Source organism: Anopheles coustani, chromosome 2, assembly GCF_943734705.1.
Source record: "Anopheles coustani chromosome 2, idAnoCousDA_361_x.2, whole genome shotgun sequence".
NCBI classification, from domain to species: domain Eukaryota; kingdom Metazoa; phylum Arthropoda; class Insecta; order Diptera; family Culicidae; genus Anopheles; species Anopheles coustani.
The window spans coordinates 91,578,767-91,603,085 of NC_071289.1; the positions used below are offsets into that span (position 1 = coordinate 91,578,767).

Here is a 24,319-nt window from a genome sequence, read left to right on the forward strand (position 1 = left end):
ATACTGCAAACCGGTTGGCCGCGAGAACTTTCGTCATCTTTCATCCGGTAGCTGGTTGGTTGTGGAAAAAAGAAGGAGGAAAGGAAAGGACCACCACCGAAAGGACTGCAATTCTTCTTACGTTCATCCGCAGTGTACGTGCTTGATCTCTGTGCGCACCTTCCTTCCACCGGGTCCCCCCCCGGGTCGACCCTGGCAGCCATTCCGATTCTGCCGTCGGTTCGAAAGTTCTTTAGTATCTGTGTCACGTCCCGGGGAGTAAAATTTATTCCATCTCCCTCCACGGCGCTCCGGCGCAGAGGACTCCGGTTCCGTATCCTCCTGAGGAATCGGTTGCGCCTTTGGCACGTTTTGTGGCGCCCTAAAGATGGGAAGGCATCCTTCTTAACGAAGACGGAAGTGGAAAAGTAAACAGAGGCCAGCAAATTGCAAAAGACGTTCTGTTGCGCTGGGGAGACGAATTGTGTTCAAATCAAGCACAAACACATACGACAGCTCCAGCGTGCCGTGTCCCTATCCGGATGCAACCGGTAGTGCCCGTCGTCCCGAAAGAACGAGTCGTAGAAGTATTCGAACCTAAGCATCCTTCAGGTATAGTGCCATGAACCTCCCCCGCTGAGCGAAGGAATTGCGACTGATCCGCAATCGACGATGCAGTTGTGCGCTTTAAGCAGTATTTAGAAGTACCTGAACACAATCTCTACCCCTTCTTCGAGTGCATTAAGCATCCCTACGGTCCCACACGTATCGGAGGTGACCAGGAATCCCATTAGTTTCACGCTGCGAACGTAAAGAAAGCTAACTCCCTCCCAAAATGCCGCGATGTTTGATGGCAAAAAAGTGGAAGGCCTATCCGTGGCCGGATCGCGCCGAGGAACAACCAACCGGCGGTGAATCGAGTGCGCCTTCGGTGCAAGACGTGGACACATCCTCCTCGACCGTTTCACCCAGCAGCAGTTCCACAAACCTCTCCACATCGCCCGCGAGCAGTAGCGGGAACAGCGGCAGCAGTAGTAATAGTAGCAGTTCACCTCAACCGGTTGCGCCTGAATGTAGTCAACCGCAAGCACCGCAGGCGAGCGGTTCCGAGCTCGTCGAGGAGGACGAAGAAATCGACGTCGTGGGCGACTCTCCGGCGGCGGCGACGGCAACGGCGGCCAGCAGCAAATCCACCGGCACCGTGGCCACCTGTTGGGGTCCATCGTCACCGACGGCCGGTGCCACCGCTCCCAGTCCACCACCGCATTCGCCGGAAGCGGCGACGCGCGAGTCAACCATCCTCTACAACGGTAGGTTCCGTTACCTTACCTTCGTCCCAAAAGTGTGCCACACTCATTTCCCCGGTGCGTGCGTGCAATCGTGCATGTATCTTATGTCGTCCCGGTTGTTCCATTTAATTGGGATTAGGTAATGTGGCAAAGCGTTTGTGTGGGACCTCCAGCCAGGCCCTGGCGTGCAGCGTTCTGGTTACGCTGGTGAAAAGAAACTCCGACGGTCCCGGAGCACGTGCCACGAATTCTAACACCGCAGTCTGACGCAAAACCCCTCGGAAAGTAGTTGTGGATGGGTCGATGGGATTTGGCGTCCTATTAGCCCACACCGTACGTCCCATGATGGCGACGGCGCACGCGGTTCTATAATAACTTTATGTAATCTCCTGTTGATGGTCAAAGTGATACGCATTACAATGCTAATGCGTGGACGGTTTTGTTCGGTGGAGAAATGCTTTCCTTTTTATCCCCGGTGACCTGTGTCCACTTCCCACGGGGTTTTGGTTGGAGTTGGGAGAGAACGATGTCAACTATGTAAAGTAGTGTTTGGCGAACATTACCAGGTGTGTAATGATTTCGGAAAAATGGGGACATTTCTGTTTCCTTCCGTTATCGCAACATTTTAAACCTTTTAATTCTTATAAGATAAAAGCCTGGGTCATCTATCAACTGGTAGATAAGGATTACTTTCTCTATTTTATATTGTGTGCGTTTTGTTAAAATTCACCTTTCATTTTGCATCAAAAGAAACATCTATAAACACATAAAAAACCATTCAATGCCAACCCGCCGACCCCAGGAACCCCTCACCGTTGATCCGAGTGCCATTTTCCATCGTACACATAATCAAAATCAAAGCCATGTCCCGTTTGCCCCATTTTCCGAATGATCATAAAAAAAAACACTCCGAAGCAACAAAAAAGAGTCTCCATCGGACCAACTCGATTCCCGAATGCTATTTTGCCGTCCACCATTCCCCTGGGGAGGCTGGTAAACACGTTAGAGGGAATGGGAGAAGGAAAAATGTTTGGATCACGAAATGGAGTTTTGATTCTTTTTTTTTTTGTTCGGTCGAGCTGACCACTCGGGCCGGTTCCTTGCGAGGTTGGAAAACCCCAACAGTCCACGGAGCTCATTTTCATTAACACGCACTTGGAGCGACGGTTGTGGCGGTGAAAAATAAAAATGGCCCCCCTTCGAACATTTGTACTGACCGGAAGAGGGAAAAACGGAACGACGCTGGCCCTTTGGCCTATCCCGGGGGAGTGAAAACGACTGGGGTCGAACGAGCGCGCGAGAGAAAATGGAGGCTCCCGGACCGTTTGGCAATAAAACGAAAATAAAGCAGCCGAATTTAAAAGCATCGCTTCTGCCTCTGGTGCGTTGCTGTGTTTTCTTTTTTTGTTTCCGTTTCGTTGGCCCGGCGTCTCCGATCCGCCGGGGAAATGCGCGCGCGCTCCTCTCCTTCGGAGGAATCGGTCGTTTCACACCATTTCCCAATTGGACACCGAGCTCCCGATGACGCGGGAGAATGGAATTCCCAAAACAAACTGCGCCAAGAACTCGGTGGGGAGGGACGGAAAATCAGTGACGGGCGGTTTGCTTTGGCTGAAAATTGGAAATTCGCAAACTCGGAAAGGTGGAAGGGGCGCAAGTCAAATGAAGTGAAAGGTTCAGTTCATTTTGGGCAAGAAATACAGAAGGAAATTTACCGGACGTGAACCATTCCGACGTGATGCTTTCCACGCAGCAGCGAAGAATCTCACTCTCCCCCCCAAACCGGTCAGACCGAGGAAAACCTTGACTACTTTTATTGTTATTCCAGCCGTTGCTGCTAATGGCCACCGAGAATAGTATTAAGTAGGGATGAAAGTCGGTCCGGCCCCGGGTCCGGGAGAATGCGAATTGAATGTGATGCCGCATGCTACTCCGAGCTCGACACACTCACACCGGCCTCGTTCGGGGTCATCCCGGTGCTAACCGACACCTTTCCCCGAAGTCCGGTCCGATGGAAGCGAAAAGAACGAGCGAAACGGTATCAAATATCCAATTATGTTTGCGTCATCTTGTTATACATTCTGGCGACTTTATGTCTATTAAGGGACCCATATAACAGGTCTCCCAAATGGCTTGGGCGATTCGGCGGCGGCCGAGCTGCTTCCTCCACCCCCTTGCCCCGTGGACTGTCGATTGGGAGAAAAAAACCCTGGGCAGGATTGAAAGCGAAAATGGGGATAGTGTGCGATACTTTCTACTTGGGGTTTTTCCGACCGGCCCCGGCATTCGTTGATAAAGGTTGTTGAAACTACTCAAACTACGATCGCATTAGCTTTTCCGATTTGAATGGTGCGAACGGTGGTGCCCGACCACGATGGCACGATGGTTTTGATTTCCAGTGAAAAGTTCGCCCTTTCCCTTTGGGTTTTGGGAATGGAATGGAAAGCCACATTGGTCGGTTTGTGAATGGAAACTACACATCTTGCCGTTGGGATGGACATCACTGGGCCGGTGTGAGAGTCCTTTTTTTCGGGGGTTTTTAGATGGAACGCCATTCGCAGAAAATTACGGTGCGACGTGCATCCGCAGTCCTACGTGACACGCCATTGCACGCGTGCTTGTGTGGAGGAAAAAGAAACGAAAAGTGGGACGAGAAAATAACCTTACTTTCCAAATGTGCTCCCATAATCAGCAGTCTATTCGCTAATGGATAAAAATTGCCACTAAAACGGGGAGATCAATGGGAAAAATCGATGGTTGACTTTCTATTAAAGGAGTCGTAGTGTTTGGGGTTTTTCAAAAGGGGGAAAAAATACGCACACAAGCAACAATTGGCGTTAAAAACAATCGCTCCGAACGTGTGATAAACGAGATCGATAGTAGTGAAAGTCATTCGAGTGGGAAATCGAAATCACGTGAAAACACGGAGCCATTTCTCCCCAATCGATCGATTACTGCCGATTCAACCATCGGTCGGTGGAAAACGGATAAATTAAAAATGTCCATAAAAAATGAAAAGGAAAATCCCTTCGCTTCCCGAAGTACGATCTCGACGATCCGGTTCGGCAATCATTCGCACAGCGGGCAAAAATCAATTTCATATTCGCATTCGATGCTTGTTCCACTTATCAAATGCATAAAATATGCAAATCGAACCAAAATCCAAATAAATTTACGCCCCGCCGACGCCCCGCCGACCCGCGTCCGACAGCGTTCTGTTTTTCATTCTTCCGCTGATGCGATTTATCGCTGCGCCGTGCTTGGTGTGCTATTTTCCACCGCTATTTTCCAATGATTTTCCACCAGAGCTGACGTTCCTTGGGAGTCTGGGAGTCGTTTGGGGGTGTGATTTTATTTTTCCTCCATTCATTTTCCCTCGTTTTTCCCGACTGCACCGGATCGGATCGGTTGGCCATTATGCAGCTTTTGAATTCCCGGCGTCGGGTGTTTGTGCTCGGAAAATTGTGCACCAGGGGGAAAGTCAGAAAATCTGCATTCTTATCCTTTGCCTCACCCACCCACTCCCGCCGGCTGGCCCCGGGGGAACAATGGGGTGCTCGGTCTCTGTTTCTGTCCCATTTCCATCGGAAAAGTCCATGGGAAACGGGATGTGTAGAAGTGTCGGCAAAGATGACGGATTAACGGACGCGGATGAATTTATAGTCTCTGGTTCTGTTGTTTTCCACCACTTCGTTTGCACCTCGGTTTTTTTTTTACCGTCCATCGATTTCCCGACAGGAGGGCGTTCGTCTTTCCTCGTTGGCAGGGAATTTTTCCAGGAAAAAAAGGGACTCCAAGGCAGTTGGTTGACTAATTTAACGACTTTAATATGCGTCTGGGTAATGATAATCGTCTCTGCTGCAAGACATGGTTGGCCCGTCCATCGAAGTGTCCTCGATTTTCCTAGCTTTTCCAATGCCGTCTCCAATCGATGCGGGAACAATTGCATCGATTTAAATGTTCTGCATCCTCCTGCCCGCGCACGAACAACGCAGAATAACACAAGAATTATGGCCGATTGTTGCATGATGCAGCCCCACTCCCCCCCCCCCCCCCCTCCGTCACCCGTTCGTAAGTGGATAACGGTGCATGCGTCGCAGGTTGATTGTTTCCCTCGTTGCATAATCGATTCGATATCGAGCGGGTCGCATGGGGGTTAAAAATACATTCTCCCTATCGAGGCCAGCAATTGCGGGCCGTTTGACACGAGGGTGGGCCTATTTTCCGAGCCCCCCCCCACGAGGCGAGTCCCGCAGGGCGCAACAGTGGTTACGGATTATGAAATGGAATGGAGGACCAATTATCATTTTTATTCTATTTCGGTGAATTTCACCATCTAGATATCTTGTTGCTGGAAGATATTAATAGATCATCCAAAAACACATTAATTTGATTAAAAAATATGGTTTTGAAAACAGGTTGCTGTTGAATTTAGACAAAATTAATATAAAATATTTGCCATATAAACAAGAAACAATTTTCTTCAACAAACAGCGAAAACCAATCAAAACACCATCTTCAATCGATCACACGCACTTCTTTTAGGCCTTCCGACTTTGGCAATAAATCCGTTGTGCAACTCTCGATTTTCCATTAACGACCCCTTGTTTTTCCTCCACACGTGACTGTCAAACCTCCCCCCCGCGAGGAAAATGACGTCCGAATGCAAATTCGCTCAAGCTGCAATCGGAAACCGGGCCGCTAATTATTGCCATCCAATTGGCAATAAAATATTAATAGAAAATTTCACCGACCGCTTGTGGGGTGGGGGTGTGCGTGCGGGTGGAAAAGCCACACGCGAGGGGATGCAGTTTGTCAAAAGGGGACCGTGGGTTGGGTGGGGCCAGCCTGTAGAATGTTTATAATTACGATTAGTGTTTGAAGGCACATGTCCAAGGTTGCGTGGCGAAGCTGAGAACGCGTGGACAGTGTTTGGCGCAACAAATAGTGGATCGAAAGTGTTATGCTTCCGTTGTCGCCACAATGGAATTTCAAATGAAGAAGACGAATAAAGCACGCGGGGGATGGAAAATGCACCCCCAGCGGCCCGGCGTTTGATTATTTACGATATCTTCCTCCGGCAGGGAAGGACCGGACGATGCACGATGCAGAATTCATTCTTCGGCTCGTTATTAAATCGATTTACGCTCGTTGAGTTCGCATTCGCTGACCGTCAAAGGACGCGACGTTGAGTTCGGCAAACAAAACAAAAAAAAAACGTCCCTACAGTGCCTTCCTTTGGCATTCTCTCGCGCTTTTCCGGGAACGAGCTGCAAACATTCTCGTCACGTGAAGGTGAAAGTAAAACAACGAACCCGGTCGCGAATGCCGGGCTAGGGAATGAATAACACCGGTGCTGCAAACGCTTGTGGTGGATTTTGCATTTTTTATCGCCATCCAACCATCGACAGCGAAAGGTTACCGGGCTGGAATTTGCATCCATCCCGACGGGTAAACGCACTCGATCGAACCCCAATTCCAAGGCGGGAGAAGCGATGGCGCCCGAGGGGCCGGAATGTGTTTGCCAACCGGGCATCCTGTCAACCTGTCGTGGTGCTAACCGGATATGTGTTTGGGTGTATGTGCCATTTGGGGGGGTGGAGAAGGGGGGACGATGCGAAATTTGTCTGCTTTAGTTAATTTTAATTTAATTTTCACGTACATCGTATTCCGTCCCAATCCTCCCCCCTTGGATCCTCCAAATGACCAGCAACCCCTGCTTGCACTGTTTGCCGGACCAATAAAGCAATCCTTCATGCGCGACGCAGAACAGGAGTAAAAAAAAGAAGGACCTAGGATGAAAAATCGAGCGCAAAAAAGGACCCCGTACCTGCCGGGCAGGACCTGTTTGTTCGGGAGCAAAATCGTTAGCTCACCGTTTCCCTCCGTAAAAAGGCTTCCTGGTGGGGGCGGGGAGGAGGAAGGGGCCGGTTGTTCGGTTCATGCATTATTACGATGATTATTGTTGTCGTCCGGCCCGGGCGTTCCGGAGTTTTCGGGGGATTTGGAGTTTCAAGGGCCGCACCGATGGATTTCGATGTGCTCTCTTTTTTTTTGCTCCCTTTTCCGGTTCTGCTCCCTCGATCGTTTTTCGCGTTTGACTTCATGATTTATTTTTCCTCTCTCCGGTGGTTGTGTTGTTGTTGTTGTAGTTGGTTTTTTTACTGTGAGGTTTCCTTTTTTTGCACCGAAACAAATCCCCGTGGCGGCCCGTGCTGTTCTTTATCGTCGATGCTTCCGATATTGAAAAGAATCCGATCCCGCCGGAAAAGGGGGGTGGGGGCGGGAAGCCCGCCCGAGTAGCATCGTTAGCAAAATCAGTTCCGGATCCGGGTGTGGGGTCGGTCACGGCCACCGAAACAACGCTCGGACAAGATAATTTATGCTATAAATAATTCCACAATCGGTAAATCTCCTTGCGTGTCGTGTCCTGGCGGCGGCGTTTTCGGAATAATCGAACGATCTGGTGGGATGAAGCTGGTGGATTTTGTTCTATTGGACGCATTTTGAGGGTTCGCTAGGTAAAATTTAGCAAGGATATATTTTATTTTAATATTTTTGCACTACAAAACAACTAATTACTGATGAAATCAAACCAAGAATTGAGTTAAATAACAAACAAATTTTCTTCACGCTGGAGAAATTCACTTGAACACTTCTTTTTGGTACTTTTATTCAATTGTTTTAACCGATCGACCGCCTCTCCAAATAGAATGTTGCATCGCTTGACAGTTTTATAAAGGAGGTAATTTAATGAAGCATTCCAGAGTTGTTACGTTTCCTTTGCACTAACCGGACATTTCCCGTTGAAGAGCAAGATTGAGAGGCGGAATGATAAATTTAAAAGGACCTTGGATAAGGCAAAACAATCAAGCCCATCATCTATTTCACTCACGTCCACTCCCCAACCCTCCCGGGGGCGCGTTTCCATCCCTGTCCATCGTAAAACAGGGGCAAAACCCACCCCGTTCGAACGCCGGAAATGTCAACCCGTTTCAGTCAATAGTTTCGGCACAAAGGAGAGGGATATATTTGGAGTAGCTCGAGCGTTAAAAAATGTCCAACCAGCCGTTGAAGGGCAGATTTTGGATGGAAAGTTTTTTTTTCTTTCGTCGGTCGCTTCCTGTTCTCCTCCTTTGTCCCGTGGGTTTGGGGGGTGGGAAAGGAAAGAACGCAGTGGGAGAAAAATGTGAAAGAAGGCAACCGCTCCCCGGAAGAGCGCAACCAAACGCCTTCGTCCGTTCCGAAGGCTCGGACCGGAAGCAGCAGAAACTCGCGCAGGAAGGAAGTTGGCCCAAAACACAAGAAGGCACTGGAGGGTGGGAGGGGGGCGGTCCCGGTGGGGTCGCTTTTTGGTGACAAAAATAATCGATGCGAACGCAACAGCTCCCATTTGTACGGGGAGATGGAAAAGCATGATGAGAGAGAGCGAGAGAGAGCATGAAGAAGAAAAAGGGTTTTCCCCAAAGATAAAGAACGTGCGATAAAAAGCAGTTGCCCATAACCATAACCATAAATCCCGTCACTTGTGTCACCTTCCAGCTAAGAGGGGCCGGCTGAGGGTGGGCTTTACGAACGGTGGGTGGGATGTATTGCAGGAAAATAGGAAAATCAGCAGCCGGGAAACCCCGGAGAGGTCTCTGGTTTGCTCATTCAAGGGGGCGCTCCTTGTGATCATAATTCCTTCGTTTTCCCGTTGTGCTCTTTCGAGGTTCCTGGCCGACGGAGCTTCGTACCCTGCGCAAGGGGAGAAACAAAGAGAAGAAAACCCCGAACCGAACACGGCGGCCACTTTCCCGGAACGCTCGTGTAAGCCAACAAGTGAAAAATCTTTTAATCAAGCCAAATTCCCACATTAGGGAAATGTTACGAAAATCACCTCTTTTTCATGTTAAATTTGGGGATTGTATCGTCACTTCCCTTCTGAGGGGATGATGAAAAAAGGGAGGCAATGTCGGAAAAACTGCTGGTTCTCATAAACGAAGATATCTGTATCAAAATGTTCCTTCCCCTGGCCGAGCTTTCCTTTTCGCTGTAATTTTATTCCATAATCTTTTTTTTCCCCCGCAACTATCGGACTCAACAGGAACCCAACTCCGACCGGTTTTGGTCCCGGTTTCACCCATACACCCGGGCGTTCTTATCGACCACTTTCGGCTCCCGCTGGTAAAAACGGAGCGGACATGGGCGCCCCCATTGAATAATTTAAGCTTCTTATGAGGATTAATACCCGTCTCTCCGGACTGCTGCCGGACGGCGGCAAATCGTCATGTGGGTACAAATGCTACATAACCAGGGTCATGATGGTCACCGGGCTCCGGGTGGGCGATGGCGAGTTGCTCCTTTACTGTGGCGCGTGAAATAAAGCTCCCTACGATCTTCTTGCAGCGTGGAGGGCCGCAAGAAAACATTTCACACTAAGCTGCAAGGACCCGGTCCCTCTTCTGTCTGGGACACGGAATGTCGCCTCTTCTTTTCTGTCACCTCCCTTGGGGGTCGGGAAGGAAGGAAGCACGCGTGAACGAACATACTCGGCAAGGATCGGTCCTCCTGCTCGAGGGAGATTATTTTAGTTTTGCGAATCATTAAAAATTCATAAAATTTTATCGCAACTTTTCATGCATGCCTCCAAAGATGAATTTATTGCCCCCGGAGTTGGTTGGGCTGAGTTTAAGTGGATATTTTACTAGGCGCTTGCCACTCTTGGTGCACTTTTCATGCGGTTACATTTGAAGCCGTGTGTAATGATTGCATACATTTAGGCTGAACAATATTTTTCTCTCTTGGCGATTCTTCTTAAACAAATATCTTTTTCCAAATAAATTACATTGTGATTTCATTAGTTTATTGGGACTTTCAAAATGCCAACAGAAATCTAAATAATTTTTTCTCAAATCTTTAATTCATTGTAATGCACCAAGATGGCCGACAAAGGACGTTTCGGGATCAAATTATTTACCCAACGTCACTGAGTCGTTAGTAATTTCATTTGTTTTGAAAAATCGCATCGCCACCCCGCGCGATCGGGTTGATTGGTTTCCTTGGCAATTAGGCACACCCTAGAGCTCGTTTGATGTTTCCCAGTGTCCCAGCGTGGCGTGCAGTAAACACGCAGTGCTGTGCAAACACTCACGTAAAAATCACCCGAATCCACCGGGGTGGTCGTTGATTTACGGAATCGACGTGCCTGCATGTTTTACGCTGATTAAAGATTTCTGTTTAATTATCCTTCGACCCACCCCAACAAACACACACACACACACACACACATACACCCAACGGCTAGCTACGTTGGCAAGGATGCTTTCAAGAATTGACCGACCGACCGGGCAAAGTGGGAGAAGAAACGATTTCCATCAATATCCGGTAGCCGAGGTGTTGTCGGGAGAGCGAAAAATAAAACTAAGCCGAATAAAAGGACATCCGGCCGAGCGTGACAGGCGTGCAAATGACACCACGATTTCGGGGTGGCACGACCCAGGGGCGAGGACAGAGGGAATGCTTTATTTCGGAGTGATTCCGATACCTGCGTGTTTCATGTGTCGCCGTGATTTGATTGTTGTTTGTGCAGAAATCGGGCCCTTTTTTCCGTTGGTGTTCTTCCGTGTCGGGGCCCTCGGGACAGGCAGTCAGGATGGATCTTTGTTCGGTAGACGACAGGCTTCGGCTCCATTTCATCAGAGAAAGCGCCAACGCAATCCTAAATCCTCCAATCCACTGGAGAAATCGAACACATTCAAAGCAAGTGAAAGGCAGGTCTCGGTTTCGCGTATGAAGTTTGAAAGGAAAAAAGGAAACGACTCACGTACGGTCCTTCGACACCAAAAGATATTGAAGAACTAAGGCCGGAAGGATGGCTCGTTTTTTAAAACTCGAATTTCAATCATTCTAAAACACCCTCCCGCGCGTGGGGAGAACTATCACGCCGAGGCATAAGAATCGGTGAGCTGCAAAAGAACAGCCGTGGTAGATCGTTCTAATCAACAGACCCCGTACTCCTTGCCCCTTACGCAACAACATTCACACACACACACACACACGCGCGCACAAGCCGTCGTCGGTGTCATAAACCGAACCGAAAGAGGTGAATCCCTTTGATCTATTATTCGTGTTAATAATTTAAATTCACTCGGCGGAGGCGAACTCCCTTCGCATCAGGGGGCTGTACGAAGGCTTTATCCTTTGGTGGTGTGAGTGTGAAAGGATTGAAAAACAATCTGCTAATAGATTGGAAATGGAATGAAATACACCGGCCTACGGCTTGCTTTGCAGGGATTTATACAGAGTTAGCAGTAACGAAGGGACTCGTGTTTTTTTGTTGGTTGTATGCTCCCGCTTTTCCTTGTTTTCAAAGCTGATAGCATTAAACGACAGGCGGCAACCGGTTCACGGTTGGTCATGGGAAAAGACACTCGCGTGTGCCGGGCGCCGCTGTACCGCTGTAGTAAACGAAAGTGTTGAAGCTGCCCAAATTGATTACTATGAAGCGGGTTTCGCTCGGAGCTACAGATACGGCGGTACTTTTGATGTGTGCGAAATGCCGAGGCCGCGTTGCGAAAAATTTAATATGCTTCGCACACAATTCGCACGGAAGTCGGAGCCGAAAGCACCGCATCGGGAGCGATTGAAATTAAATTTAGCGCTAATTAAGAAGCGCGTGGCAACAAGTGTTACGGCGGTAACGGCGTGGCGGCCATTTTGGCGCTGGCGTTCGGAAAAGGGGTGAAATTTAATTAAGAGCAAAAGGTTTTGCGTGTTACGTTACGCGGTTGAAGGCGGCACGGCAGCCAAAATAGAACACTGGATTCGTTTTTTTTCCAATAAAGTAACTTACTAGAAATGTCCTTGCGCTTGTTACATGCGTGTGAATAGTAGTCGAACCGTTAGCGGTGTCCTCCTTCAGCCCGAATGTATGCAAATAGGGTGCGTGCTTTTTTGTCTCTACCTCGGGTGAGGATTAAAATTCATTTGAATGGGTTGTTTTAAATTTCAAAAGAATACACCCTTGCAGAAGCGAAGCTGTTTTGCCTCTATCTTTGGCCAAACTGACAAGTTTCATTTTGGCATGTCGGAGAAATTTGTTCGCCCCGGTCACAGAAGACATCCGGACATAATTTCATCGCTGACGTGCACACAAATACACACCCACAGGCGCAGGGCATTTGGGGAAGAATTTTTAATCAAATAACTTTCCACTCCTTTCACGGAGGCGGTTTGGCCTTCGGTCGGGGTTCGCAAGCCACACTGTGCATCCGGGAAAAAACCGGTGGGGTAGCCGAAACGATGGGCTAACCCCTTTTTCACCGGATGCACAGTGTGGCCCCCGCGAACGGTAAGGGAAGGGATCCGGCCTCCGATGATCCGGCCTTCAACGGTGAAAATTACGAGCCGGAAAATATTCGTTGATTGAGAATAGTTGACGAGGTGCCTTCGTTCTCGGCGGCTTCGTTACACTCGGTGGACGTTGGTGTGTACGCAAGAAGCACACGGGGTGTTGGACGGACCGGAATCCTTTGGCAAGGGTTTTCGGAAGGATCGCTAGTTTGTTTATCTTTCCATTTCCCGGGAAGAGGAGATATTGGCACTTTTCTAACGCCTTTTTGCCCTCGATACGAGCCGTCACCCTTGACGGGGTTTTTCATCGAGTTGACTTTCTTGAAAGGGTCACCCACTTCGGTATGCGAAGTTTCTTCGTGCGTGTGCCTGCCTTCACCGGTCCCTTCCTTCAAAGCCCCTTCAGGCCCTCTTCGCCCCCCATTACGCTCCGTTCGAGCGAGAAAGGCTCGACGTATTGACGTTTTTAATTGGATGAGTGGAAAGTCATTTGTTAATTTGAGGATGAATACCATGAAGCCTCGGGTGACCCATCCCACCTTGCCCATCGCCCGCCAGTCTGGCTCGGCACGAAAACGAAGCGGTTCGTTCACGTTCGTGTCCCGATGTCGTAATTGAACACATTTTTCCCGGACGTTCCTCACTCGATACATGTCTTGGCAACACTTTCTTACATGCCAAGGGGGTGACATGTGTGGCGTGATTTTGTCTCTCTTGTCGTCTCAAAGGGAAGGGGTACACATTTGCATGAGCGAGACACAAGTTTGATTCGCAGAAGCAATCATCGGTAAGGCGGAACTCGAAGGGGTTTTCCGCTGCTGTGGTATCTCTCATTAGGAAACTAGCGAGGAAAGTAATTTTCCCTAACGATGTAGGACTTTAGGGGACCGTCGAAGGGGATGGGAGGGTTTTTGAGATGCGTGAAATGCTTCACCGTTTGTGAATATGTTTATTGAGAAGAAGCGGAAGGTTTAAATGAAAACCTTGCCTCGAGTCTTTCCGGCGAAGATATTTTGTACATTTTAAAGAGATGTACAGTATCTGATTATATATTCATTTATGCTTTTGTTCGAACCAGTTTTAAAGGTACACATAGAAAAAAGACTGTGCATAGCCTTATTCCATCAACAGAAACAAAATGGTACAGTTTCAAACACAATCCTTCACAATGCGTTAACTAGATTCGCGCCATTTTGCCGCCCACAAAAGGGAAAATCATCTGACAATGCAACAATATTTCTGTCACATTGTTTAGCAATTTCTGCAAACAAGTCCAACGCAGCAACGAGTCCGAGGATGGCCAGCCAGTTGGCGTCAAATGAACAAGATACTTGAGGGGAAAAAAAACCCTTGGTTTGCAAACTTATTCACGACCAGTTGACGAGCGACCACGGGGGCGCTTTTCCGAGCAGCTATCAGGTCGGCATGGCATGGAAAACAATAGCAATCTACAAACTGACGATGAAGCGCGACGCGTTCAAGCATCCCCCGGAATGTTTCGGAATGTCGGCCCGCGACCCTTCCGCGAGAGTCATCGACCATGTCCGTCCTGGAAAATGGAAATGGACAAAACTAAAGGCAGGCCACAAGCAGATAGGAAAAAAAAGCACACACACAAAAATGTCGAAAAATACTGAAATACAATGCAGCACTGGAAGCTGAACCATTTCCAGCCCAACACATTAATCAAAATGTATGCTCAATAAGACCACAACAAAGCGCAACCATTTTGGGGCTTACGTTCGCTCAGTTTTTCCTTTCCCCGCCCCCCAATTTTTCCCTTTTTTTTGGGTTTCGGTTCGGGGCGATTGTTGTTGTTGTTGTTGTTTAATTCTTTTCACTCTCGCGTTGCCAGTTGGATGGTGAAAAATAAAGTGGAACAACATGTCCAACCGCGTTGCCGTGTTACACTCCGGGAAACTCTCCCCGTTTTCCTTGCCACCGCCATTTGGGATGCTGGAATCGCTCGTTCCAGGGGGAAATGGGTGGGGACGCGGGGTCCGGTTCTGGTTGGCCCGTTTCCCCGGGTAAAACCGCATCCGTGGTAATGGCCAGACAAAAGAAAAGGCTAACCGGTTCCCGTGCCGGAAAACCCCCCGATGGAGGGGGTGGGGCGGGTGCAACGGCGCGAAAGTGATAACGCGGGAGTGTGCGGCCCGGGGAGATGGATGGAAAAGGATGCGGGGGGGAAACCCGGCCCCAATGTTGGCTCACTCCGACACGCCGATCCGGGGAAAAACCGCCGGACTTTGAAAACTGGCCCCCGCGCAAAAAGCGCACACAAAAAAAGGAAAAAAGAACGAAAGTGTCCGCTCGAACGAACCCGAACGAAAGCCGAAAAACTTCCAACAAGTTAACCCGCCGCCCCCCTTCCCCTCCCCGCGCGGTTCCGTCTCTTCCGGTTGCGGGAGGGATTGGGACGCGGGTCCGGTTAGTTAGCAGGGAACGTTTGTTGGAGTGGAAAAAATACATTATACACGCAAACCCACCCACGTACCGAGCACGGTGAGTGAAACAAAAGGGCAAAATTCCTGCCGAAAATCATTCCTCCCAACCCCCCCCCTCTCACTCGGTCCTTCCGTCCGTGTTTGGAGCTCCGTTTCGTGCGCACGAAGCAGCCCCGATCACTGCACCGGAAGCATCTCATCCGGCATCTGGTGGCTGTTGGCCGGGACAGACTGGCGATTCCCGTTCGCGCGGAGGTGTGGAAAGCGGAATCGCTTTGGCCAAACGGCGTCTCGTTGAAGCTCTTTTTTCCACTCGCCCTCTCACGAGCAATCGATCCGGAAACCGGTGGCGGGTGTGGGGTCCTTGGAGCGCTTTGGTCGCTGGCCAAACACGGAAAGGAAAACAGGAAAAATGCCTCGCTCGGGCCGTTCGGCGGAGTGGAAACATTATGATCACACATGAATACACACGTACACGGGATACGGTTCCGGCGAAAAGGCGCATCCCTTACACCGAGGACGGACCGATAGAGTGCTTGGCAGGAACATCTTCCTTGTGGGCGCCATGGTTCGACTGTTGGTTTTTGGCTCGCCATTTACAATCGGTTCCGGGTATCATTTTTCCACGCCACGGATCCGTGTGGTATTGTTTGATGTCCACCCGACCCGATTACGGGGGAAAAACTTCAAAAGCAGCAAGGTACCACCGAATTGTAGCAAGTGTGAACAGCGCCATGTTAATCAATTAAAGCTGGCCACTTTTCGTTCGTGTTCGAGATTTCTTTAACCGTTTCAGAATCAGTCTGTTTATGACCCTTTCGGGCGCGCCATGATAAATTAATGCAGCAGTGAGTGAAAAGCGGTCCCGCTAAACATAACAATCCACCATTTTGTTAGGCCAAAAGTGGTGGCCCGCCCGATGGACGATAAACGCTAACTTGTTTAACGTTGTACCGATTAAATTCCTTGCCGCAGGCGAGCGAAACAAACAAACCGTCTCTCTAATAGAGCAATGGCGTCCCCCCACCCAACGATGGGGTGGGAGCAAGGAGGGAAAGAAGCCTTAATCCACCTTCCCAACGACGACGGTGGCGACGGTGTGTCATATTTCAGGGAGCTTGTTGTTGATAGCCGGCCCTCGCTTCCGGTGGTGGCACCGGTATTACATTGGCGTTAGGCACGCCAGGCCCGTTCGTCGTGGAAGCCGGATTTCCGTCGAGCCACTTGCGCGCCACTAGGGAAGAAAAGCGCTGTGTGTTTAAAACTGTTTCACCGGCGGGGTTGTGCAAAACCACTGTCGCATACGGTTTTCGGAATGCCCGGAAACCCGGAGGGTGGGGGGCGGGGATATAAATTTCGTGCGCCCAAATAACATACTTTACACGTGGAAAATCATTAAAAACACGAGCCCCATCTCATCCCCAATAGGTGAGAGAGAGAGCGCGAAGGAGTCCTGTGAAATATAGCCATTCCTTTCGTGCCACACCAAACCAGCGTACGGCTTCGCGTTAGGTTCCCGCTTCGGGAAAGATCGAGCCAACGTCCCGCCAACGCTGGAAAAACAGGTGTGCCAGGTGTCGCGCACGCCGGAAATGGCACCCCGAACCAAAATGAGGGAACCATGCGGAAACAAATGAGAACGACGGAGGTGAACCGGTTCTTGGTTTGCCAATTCATTTCCCACCACACTTTCCCCGGGACTTTCCCCGGGTATCATCGTGGACCGTAAAGCGGTGCACGATCATATTTTATTCTAATGTGGGACACGTCGAGTGAAGGATGCGCACCTCACACTCATATGGATTCCGCTTACTCCAGCTACAACCACCTGGTACGTTGGTATGGTTCCTGCAACATGCCAAGGGTTAGGGAAGCGTTAGGTGCCGTCGGAAGCAAAATATGTCCCGCGATAAAAATGTGCACGTTTGTGCTTTAATATTCTTATTTACGACGTCTTGGACCACCGACACCGGCTGGAGCTTGTTTGTAGAAATTCGGAACCCAACCATCAGTTACCTGTCGTGTGACGCAGCAAAGGAAAAGCGTTAGGAAACCTGTATAAGAATCAGGAGGAATTTAAAGCACAAGGACTTACTGCTCCAGTGAGGAACTCTTTAACTTGTTTGAAAGTAGCAAAGTAAGATCAAGCGAACTAGATTAAAGGGCACTGGTGGCGCGCCGTCAACGATGATCACTGAACATTTCTCTTACTGTTTTCCCGCCTTTTCCCTTCTTCGTTTCAGGTGAGTTGCGAGAAGATTTTTCCAATGTGAACGAGATAATGGTGCGCGTGGCGTCTTGGGGGTAACATCGACAACCGTTCTTTGGTGTTTGGTACGACGAATTCTTCTTCACGTACGCTGCGTGTTCCACCCGCGCTTCCTTCAACCGTGAGTGATGTATTGGGAAAATGGGGGACTCTACTTCTCCGTCCGCGCGCGCGCCCGGAAAGGGAAGAATAAATTTGAAAGTATAATACCGACGACGCCCGAAGACGAGGGCGGCGGGCAACAAACGAACGACGGAACACATCCCTTTTGCTCGATTCCGTTCGGTTTTCCAATTTACCCCAAAGCGTGGGTGACGTCGTCCTTTGCGGGGGTGGAAACCGGGCGGGTTTTCGTGTATCGCAAAACGTAGAAAACCCATTTTTCATTCTCCATCAGCCCCGTCTCGGGAAGGTGGTGGGGCGGGTGGGGACTTGGGGTACATCCTGTCGCATCCTTTTTCGTTTCCCACGAGAACCTTCTTTCTTTGCGAATCTCGGTGGCGGCCAGGTGGGGGCGAGAGGTGGTGGAGGATGGGAAGAAAGGTGAAACAAAATGATTCCTTATTAAGTGCTTGTTGACTATGACAGTTTATGAGTGTGTTGTAACCCTCTTGTACATTCACCTGGCTCCGGCATATTTTGGGTTCTGAGACGGGTTCAACAACAAAACCCCCCGACGGTAACAGGGGGAGAGAGTCAGGTGGAAAGGGTGGACCTTCCTCCTTAAGGAAGCTTCAAACAACTCACTCCCAATGATGCTCCTTTTTTAGCTGAAAATGTGGACGGTTGGGTCGCTCTCCGGGTTTTAAAATCCCTGTCCCGTAAGCAAAAAGGGACATCGTCGAGGATTCGTTCCACTTCGCTTCAGCAAACTTAAGCAGCTTGTTGCGTGCCCGATTCCTTGGGACATACTCCACCAGCATCGAAAGGGAGCTGGTTCCGTTTGTGACACATTTAATGATGTTTCTCTGTTTTCCATCAACCCGACGCCCCTCGCGACCGCTTCGTTGCTCTTGAAACCCCGATTGAATCATTGTGTCGAGTGTCCAGTTCGGAACAGAGGGGGTTGCTGGAAAATCTTCGCACATGATGAACACCATTATAATCAAAACGACTCGTCGGAACAAAGGAACGTCCCGGAAGGAAGACGGTCGGACGATCGGTGCTCGTAATTTGGATCCACTCGGGAAAGCAAACCTCCTCGGTTTGTGCGGGAAGGAGAGTGCCGTCAAATCTCGCATGTGGGCGACGAGAATGGGGTTGCGTGAATGTGTTAAAATAAAGGATTTATATGATGTCGTAAAACATCCCCCCGCCCCGCCGGGAGGAAGTAAAGGAAGCAGCTTTCCTTTTGCAGTAATCATCACAATTCCAGTCGGTCGTTTCGGGAATAGGTGAGAAAAAAGGGGGTAGGAAAGGTATTAAAAAAAGCAGAGCAGCATAAGGCTACAATGTGGATTTGTTTTGACTGCTACTTAAGTGAATTTCCTGCCCTCGAATCGGTGAGAGACGAAATGCTTCATCCTCCTACACCCTCCTCGAAGTGATGTTATCTTTAATCCTATATTTTTTTATACGGCGGTACGCGAATAAAAATCACCTTCTTCTCGCGGTTAGGTGTCATAAAAGAGAGCAAGTGTTAAATGAGACGAAAGAACTGACGGCGAAGCGAATAAGGAAGATGGCTCGTAAAAGAAAGACCCGGAACCGGTGCCGGAAGTGTTGAATGCGCTTGTTGCGAATCCCAAGAAAACCACGCGAAAGGATTCTTGAGATTATGATCCTAATGACGCAATGGGGGGTTCGCTTCTCGCTCTGAGATGGCGCAAAGGGAGATACAAATCGCAACGATAGGTGATGAATTTATTTGCCCAAAACATCTTCCGGCCCGGATTCCGCCGACGGTCCCTTTTTTTATGGAGCGTGAAACGATTTATTCGTAATTCGGCGCGAATGTGTGGTATTGTTTTGTTTTGTTTTCGGTGTGGTGGTTTGACGATTTTAAATTGAAAGGTGCTTTCCTACGAGTTTGTTCTCGCATAATGAGGTTACATAAAAAAAACTTTTAATGCTCACGATGTGCCAAGTGCGTAAAATGCAATGGTTTTATGAGGCTTCATTGAAATTTTTGTGGTTTCAAATGTGAATTTTGCATCTCACCTCATCATGGATGCAGATTAGGGAAGAATTTAAATTTTCAAATGAAACGTTATGGATTTCACACCTTTTTTTTGTTGGAGATGCTGTTCCGTTATGATTGTAAGTATGATTAATACTTCGGTGTGTTTAAAAAAAAGCACAAATGGTAATGACTTTGAAAAATGATAGACAACAGTTTTCTTATATCTTTCATATAACATCATGATGTCAAAACAACAAAGAAAAATCTAGCAGATGGATCGATGGAAAAGTATTCTCATTGAGCAGGAAAAATTAAAACAAACTCCAAGCTTTCCTAAATAAAAAAGTATTGCTACCCTAGTGAAAAGTCATAACGATTAGACAGACGACAAGACAGCACGGGCTGATGTAACGAATCATCCATCATTTGACTGCATTTTAATTACCATTCTTGGAAGCCAAAAAAAAAGGAACAAAGGATCTTACGGCAGATGCTCGTCCCTTCCATATTTCTCCCTTTCTCCACGGGCTCTCTTGCTTTCTCATTGCATTGTTATGATTGTAAATTAATACTGGCTTAAAGTGTTGGTGTTGCATATTTTTTTGTCTACTTTAAATCTACCTTCTCTCCATCGGTTCTTTCTCTCCAGTGACGAAGCGGAAAGCATCCTTGCCGGAAACCGCTGGTGCCACTGACTTTCAGCTCGTGGGATAATCACTAATTTGCCGCTTATGGTGCTTGGCTTGGGCTGTCTTTTGCCCCTTGGGAGGGTTCAAATGTCAGCATGTTGCTGCACGGGGCGAATGGAAAGGGGGCGCAAATAAAAAGAAAAACAATCCTGACACTTCGGCCGAGATGGATGCCGTCTTTCATACAGCCCGCGGGAGATAACGGTACAGTGGGACAAATGGAATTACCGAGAAAAGATGCAAAAAATTGTAACACACACAAACGTCACGCAACCCCCGGTGAAGCGATCTTTTCCGGCGCCGGCACAAGCCATTATGAACCTCAAATTCAATAACACCAACTTCCCGGCGGTGATTCCGCTGCTGCACCAATGGGGGAAAACTCCGAACGAAAACTCGGGTGGAAAGGAAACCGCGACTCAAGTGGGAATTTTCGCGCAGAGAATGGTGAAGAGGAAGAACTGAAAAGGAGAGAAGGAAAAAATAGCGAACAACCCATACAGTCCAATGACGGTCGTGAAAGAGCGGAGGAATATGTTTTTTTTTCTCGCGACGGCACCAAAGTGACAAGAGGAAACTGCGGGAAATCCCCCTAAGACGTGCGACTTCCATCCATCAACTCAATCATTAGAATCTATTCATTACACGCGATTCATTCCTTTATTTGATTTTTCTCATTTAGGTTTCGCTCCGCGGTCGGTGTGAGTGTGTTTTCGCATCTCATTTTATCCCGCATACGACGTCGTAAGGACACAAAAACTTCTCACTTCACAAACACCTCCTGTCGGTTTGGGTTTCGTGTGGGTTTGTCTGCAGTTTTCCCGCACAAGTGGTAAAAGAAGAGAATTTAAGGTTTATTCGCGCATTTTCTTTTTGTGTAAACAGTCGGCAGCTCGGTTTGCGACAAGGACGATTTTCCCCATTTCCCTGCATAGTAAGGGAAAAGAGAAAAAAATCTCTAAACCAACCCTAGGAATGCTCGATTTCGAGGTGTTTGTTTTTCCTTTCCGCTTCAAGTGGTGTTTTATTTTTTTAAGCGCTACTTATTCTTCGTCGGACGATAGCTGAATTATTAATTTATGCATACGCCAGACTTAGCCATTGCTCCATTTTTACTTTTCACGGTGTCTCCATGATGTTGTTTTTTCTTTCTATTTTTTGGTCTTGGTTCCTCCAGAAAGGGGCTGTGTGGTGGAATGATAATCAAAAATTTCAACAAGCGCCACTTTGGGGCCAGTATTGAATAGAGCAACTTCTGTTTTTTCACTTCTTCTTTATTGTAAACAACTTCTCCCCTCCCTTTCTTGCTGTCCATCGAAGGATTAGTCCGTGCGACGAGCTTTTACTTTCACTGCGGTTTGCCGATTGCAAAGAAAAAGGGACCGAAAATTAGTCCAAATACATTCCCACGCGACCACCGTCCATCGTGGGTTGGTATTTATCCGGCCGATGTTGGGAGGGTTGAAATTGTGTTTGACTTCCGCCGAACATCCTTACGGAACGCGGATTAAGTGGGCCGATGATGGAAATGACGATGATGATGATGACTGCGCTGGCGTTCACTAAAAGGTGCCGAAGAAGGCATTGAAATGGTAAATGTTGTTTTTCCTCACCGTTCCTGGCACTCCTTCTTCTCTTTGGTGGAGGTTTTACCAACGCGTTTTTTTCTTTTATGTTCTTTTCTTTTTGTGTTTTTTTTATCGCAAAGGCTTTTGTTGAAGCTTCACCTTACCCATTCCATGCGGTGCGATATGAATAATTATTACTTTGGCTGAAAAATGGAAATTAAGGATTTGAAACAGTGGGAAATGGACGGCTTTTTCGTATCACCACATTCCACCCACTTTTCCTCCTTGCGAGAAATGGCTGGCCATGTCTAGCACCGTTTTATGAATACAAATATATTTAGAAAGTTTTAGTTCTTCCCGCAACCCAAGGGGAAAGAAGGGGCCGACGTAAGCCACGATGAGGAAAATAAGAACGAAGAAGCAAAGTGTTGAAATTTGGTGTCCACTAAAACACTGCTTTCGCTTGAGGCTTGTCTTTGGAATATTTTGTTCTGCCTTGTTTTGCTTTCATGGTTTGAGAAACTTATCACAAACATTCAGTTGAATTGTTTCCGTTTGTGTTCGGACTTTTCTTTTCGTTTTTGAGCGATACGAGACTTTCACTTTTGGTTTGACATCATTTTTTGACTACCTAATTTCCTTGGAAAATGGTAGAGGATTTGAATATTTTGGTATTTAAGACGGTGGCTTGTTTTCATTGGACCACTTTTCAAGACCATATCCAAGACTCGTGTAAATTTGTGTTATAACAGGTAACAATAAAGAAACACGTTTTAACTAAAGATCGTCATTAGTCAATTTGAATTGTCAAATTTCAATATGTCATGTTTTCGCTTCTAAATATATAATTTAATCAATAATTTATTCATTGAAGTTTCTAATTTTCCAAAAACTTCCTCCAAGGTCCGCTCAAAAAAAAAAAACCAAAAAATATTCACAGATGTGAAAGAATGAATTCATAATCCGCATCGACATGCGGAAAATAATCACAAGCAAACAAACACAGGCACATAATTTCCCGTCAGCAATTTGCACCCGAATAATTCCCAATTATTCCGTAATGCCACGGGTCTGATCTTTGACTCGTTGTCGCCTTTGTCTTTTCTACCCTCCTTCCGTTTTTGTGGTTCCGCCGCGGCAGTGCGTTTAATTTTCAATCAACTACACGCGCCTTTTCCCCTTTCCCTCTTTTCCCAGCCTATCGGGCGGATTTCAATACCTTCTCGGAATTCGGCGCGTGATTCCACGCTTCTCGAGCCGCGAAAAACCCAGCGGGAGCTGGCAGCTCGCATTAAATGTAGGAACCACGAAGCCCTCCCGGCCGAAATTAAAGAGGCCTGCCATGCCGAAAACATCGGTGAAGGAAAATGGCAATGATTTTTTTCCCCCCGGTACGAAGTGTAATGAAACAAAGCAACGAGGCAAAAAAAACAAGGTAAAGGGAAAAGAGGAGATGGGGGGCAAAACGAAATAAACTGGCAAGGGAAGCACTCAGCTCTCGCGTTGTTCGCAAAAATGCGCCCCGCGGTTTTGCTTCCGTTTGATTGCTAATGAATGGTAATTTGCACACCAAAGAATACCAGTCGACGTCCTACACCAGCTCCCGCCGACCGCTCCGAGGGTTTGGAAAAACGAGGGCGCTGGCGGGAGGGTGAGACAAAAAAAACCCTGAAAACATCGACACTAATCCACTCCGCCAATCGTTAGTTAACTTTTTTTTTTGCGCTGAGAACCGGTGCGAGCTATTTTATTTTGCCTTCCATTCTACGCTCCGCCTTTCCGGAGTTTCCACGGCTGCCTACCGTGTAACACCTTCATTTATTGGCTCCGAATGGAAGGCTCCGTTTCACGAACAGGAAAGGAAAACAACGACAGGAATACTCCCCCGGGGCCATGGTTTGCGAATCCTGTTGCTCGCTTTTCAATGCCGCCGATGCTAATCGCAGGAGGAGGTTCGGATGGTTCCGGGAAAACGGTGAATCCCCGTTGGCGGAAAATCTCACCCGAGCGTCATCGGGTTTCCCGGCGAGCCCTTTCCCGAAGCCTTCCGGCGATTCCCGGTTTTATTCACTCATTTTCACTACTGTTAGCAGGCTTGGGTGATTTATTTTCTAGTTTTCTTATGTTTGGTTCTCCTTTTGTTTCATTGGATTTTTTTAACAGAAAACATTATAATAAAATTTTATAAAATAAAACAAAACAGAAGAGTAAATATACATGTTTCTAATCAAAATATAAATACACACGGTAGGATGTAAAAAAATGCAAGAACTAAAAAGCAGTTTTGAAAAGAAGAAAACCCGAAACAAATCAAAAGATCCCCTTCTTTCTAGTCCGTGCGCCATTTTCACGCTCACAAAACGCTTTCACTCGCATTCGGCGTCACGTTTGGAGTTTCGTTTGGATCCCGTAATGAAACGCAGCAAAAGTATGGCAAATTGAATGCTCTCGAGGAGCACAAACGATATGATAAACGAAGCGGGAGTGCTTTCGCACTTTTCGCCTATCGCAGTTTCGCGGTGCGGGAAAACCGCGAGCGCGAGGCAGGTCTGTTTGTTCCGGGCTGCCGTATTTTCTGGCTTTTCCAAAATTAAAGCATCTCCCCCCGTTCGCGTTTCCCCC

General features: G+C 48.0%; 2 protein-coding genes across 2 annotated transcripts in view; both read left to right on the forward strand.

Annotated features, from left to right (window-relative positions):
* The window catches only part of LOC131266950 (2-aminoethanethiol dioxygenase), a 395,883-nt gene that overhangs the window by 177,491 nt on the left and 194,073 nt on the right, over positions 1-24,319 (forward strand). The window lies entirely within an intron of this gene.
* The window catches only part of LOC131266936 (protein glass-like), a 54,946-nt gene continuing 31,441 nt past the window's right edge, over positions 815-24,319 (forward strand). The window contains exon 1 of the mRNA XM_058269632.1: positions 815-1,289. Coding sequence (XP_058125615.1) covers positions 815-1,289 — 475 coding nt within the window. The remainder of the gene's footprint in view (positions 1,290-24,319) is intronic.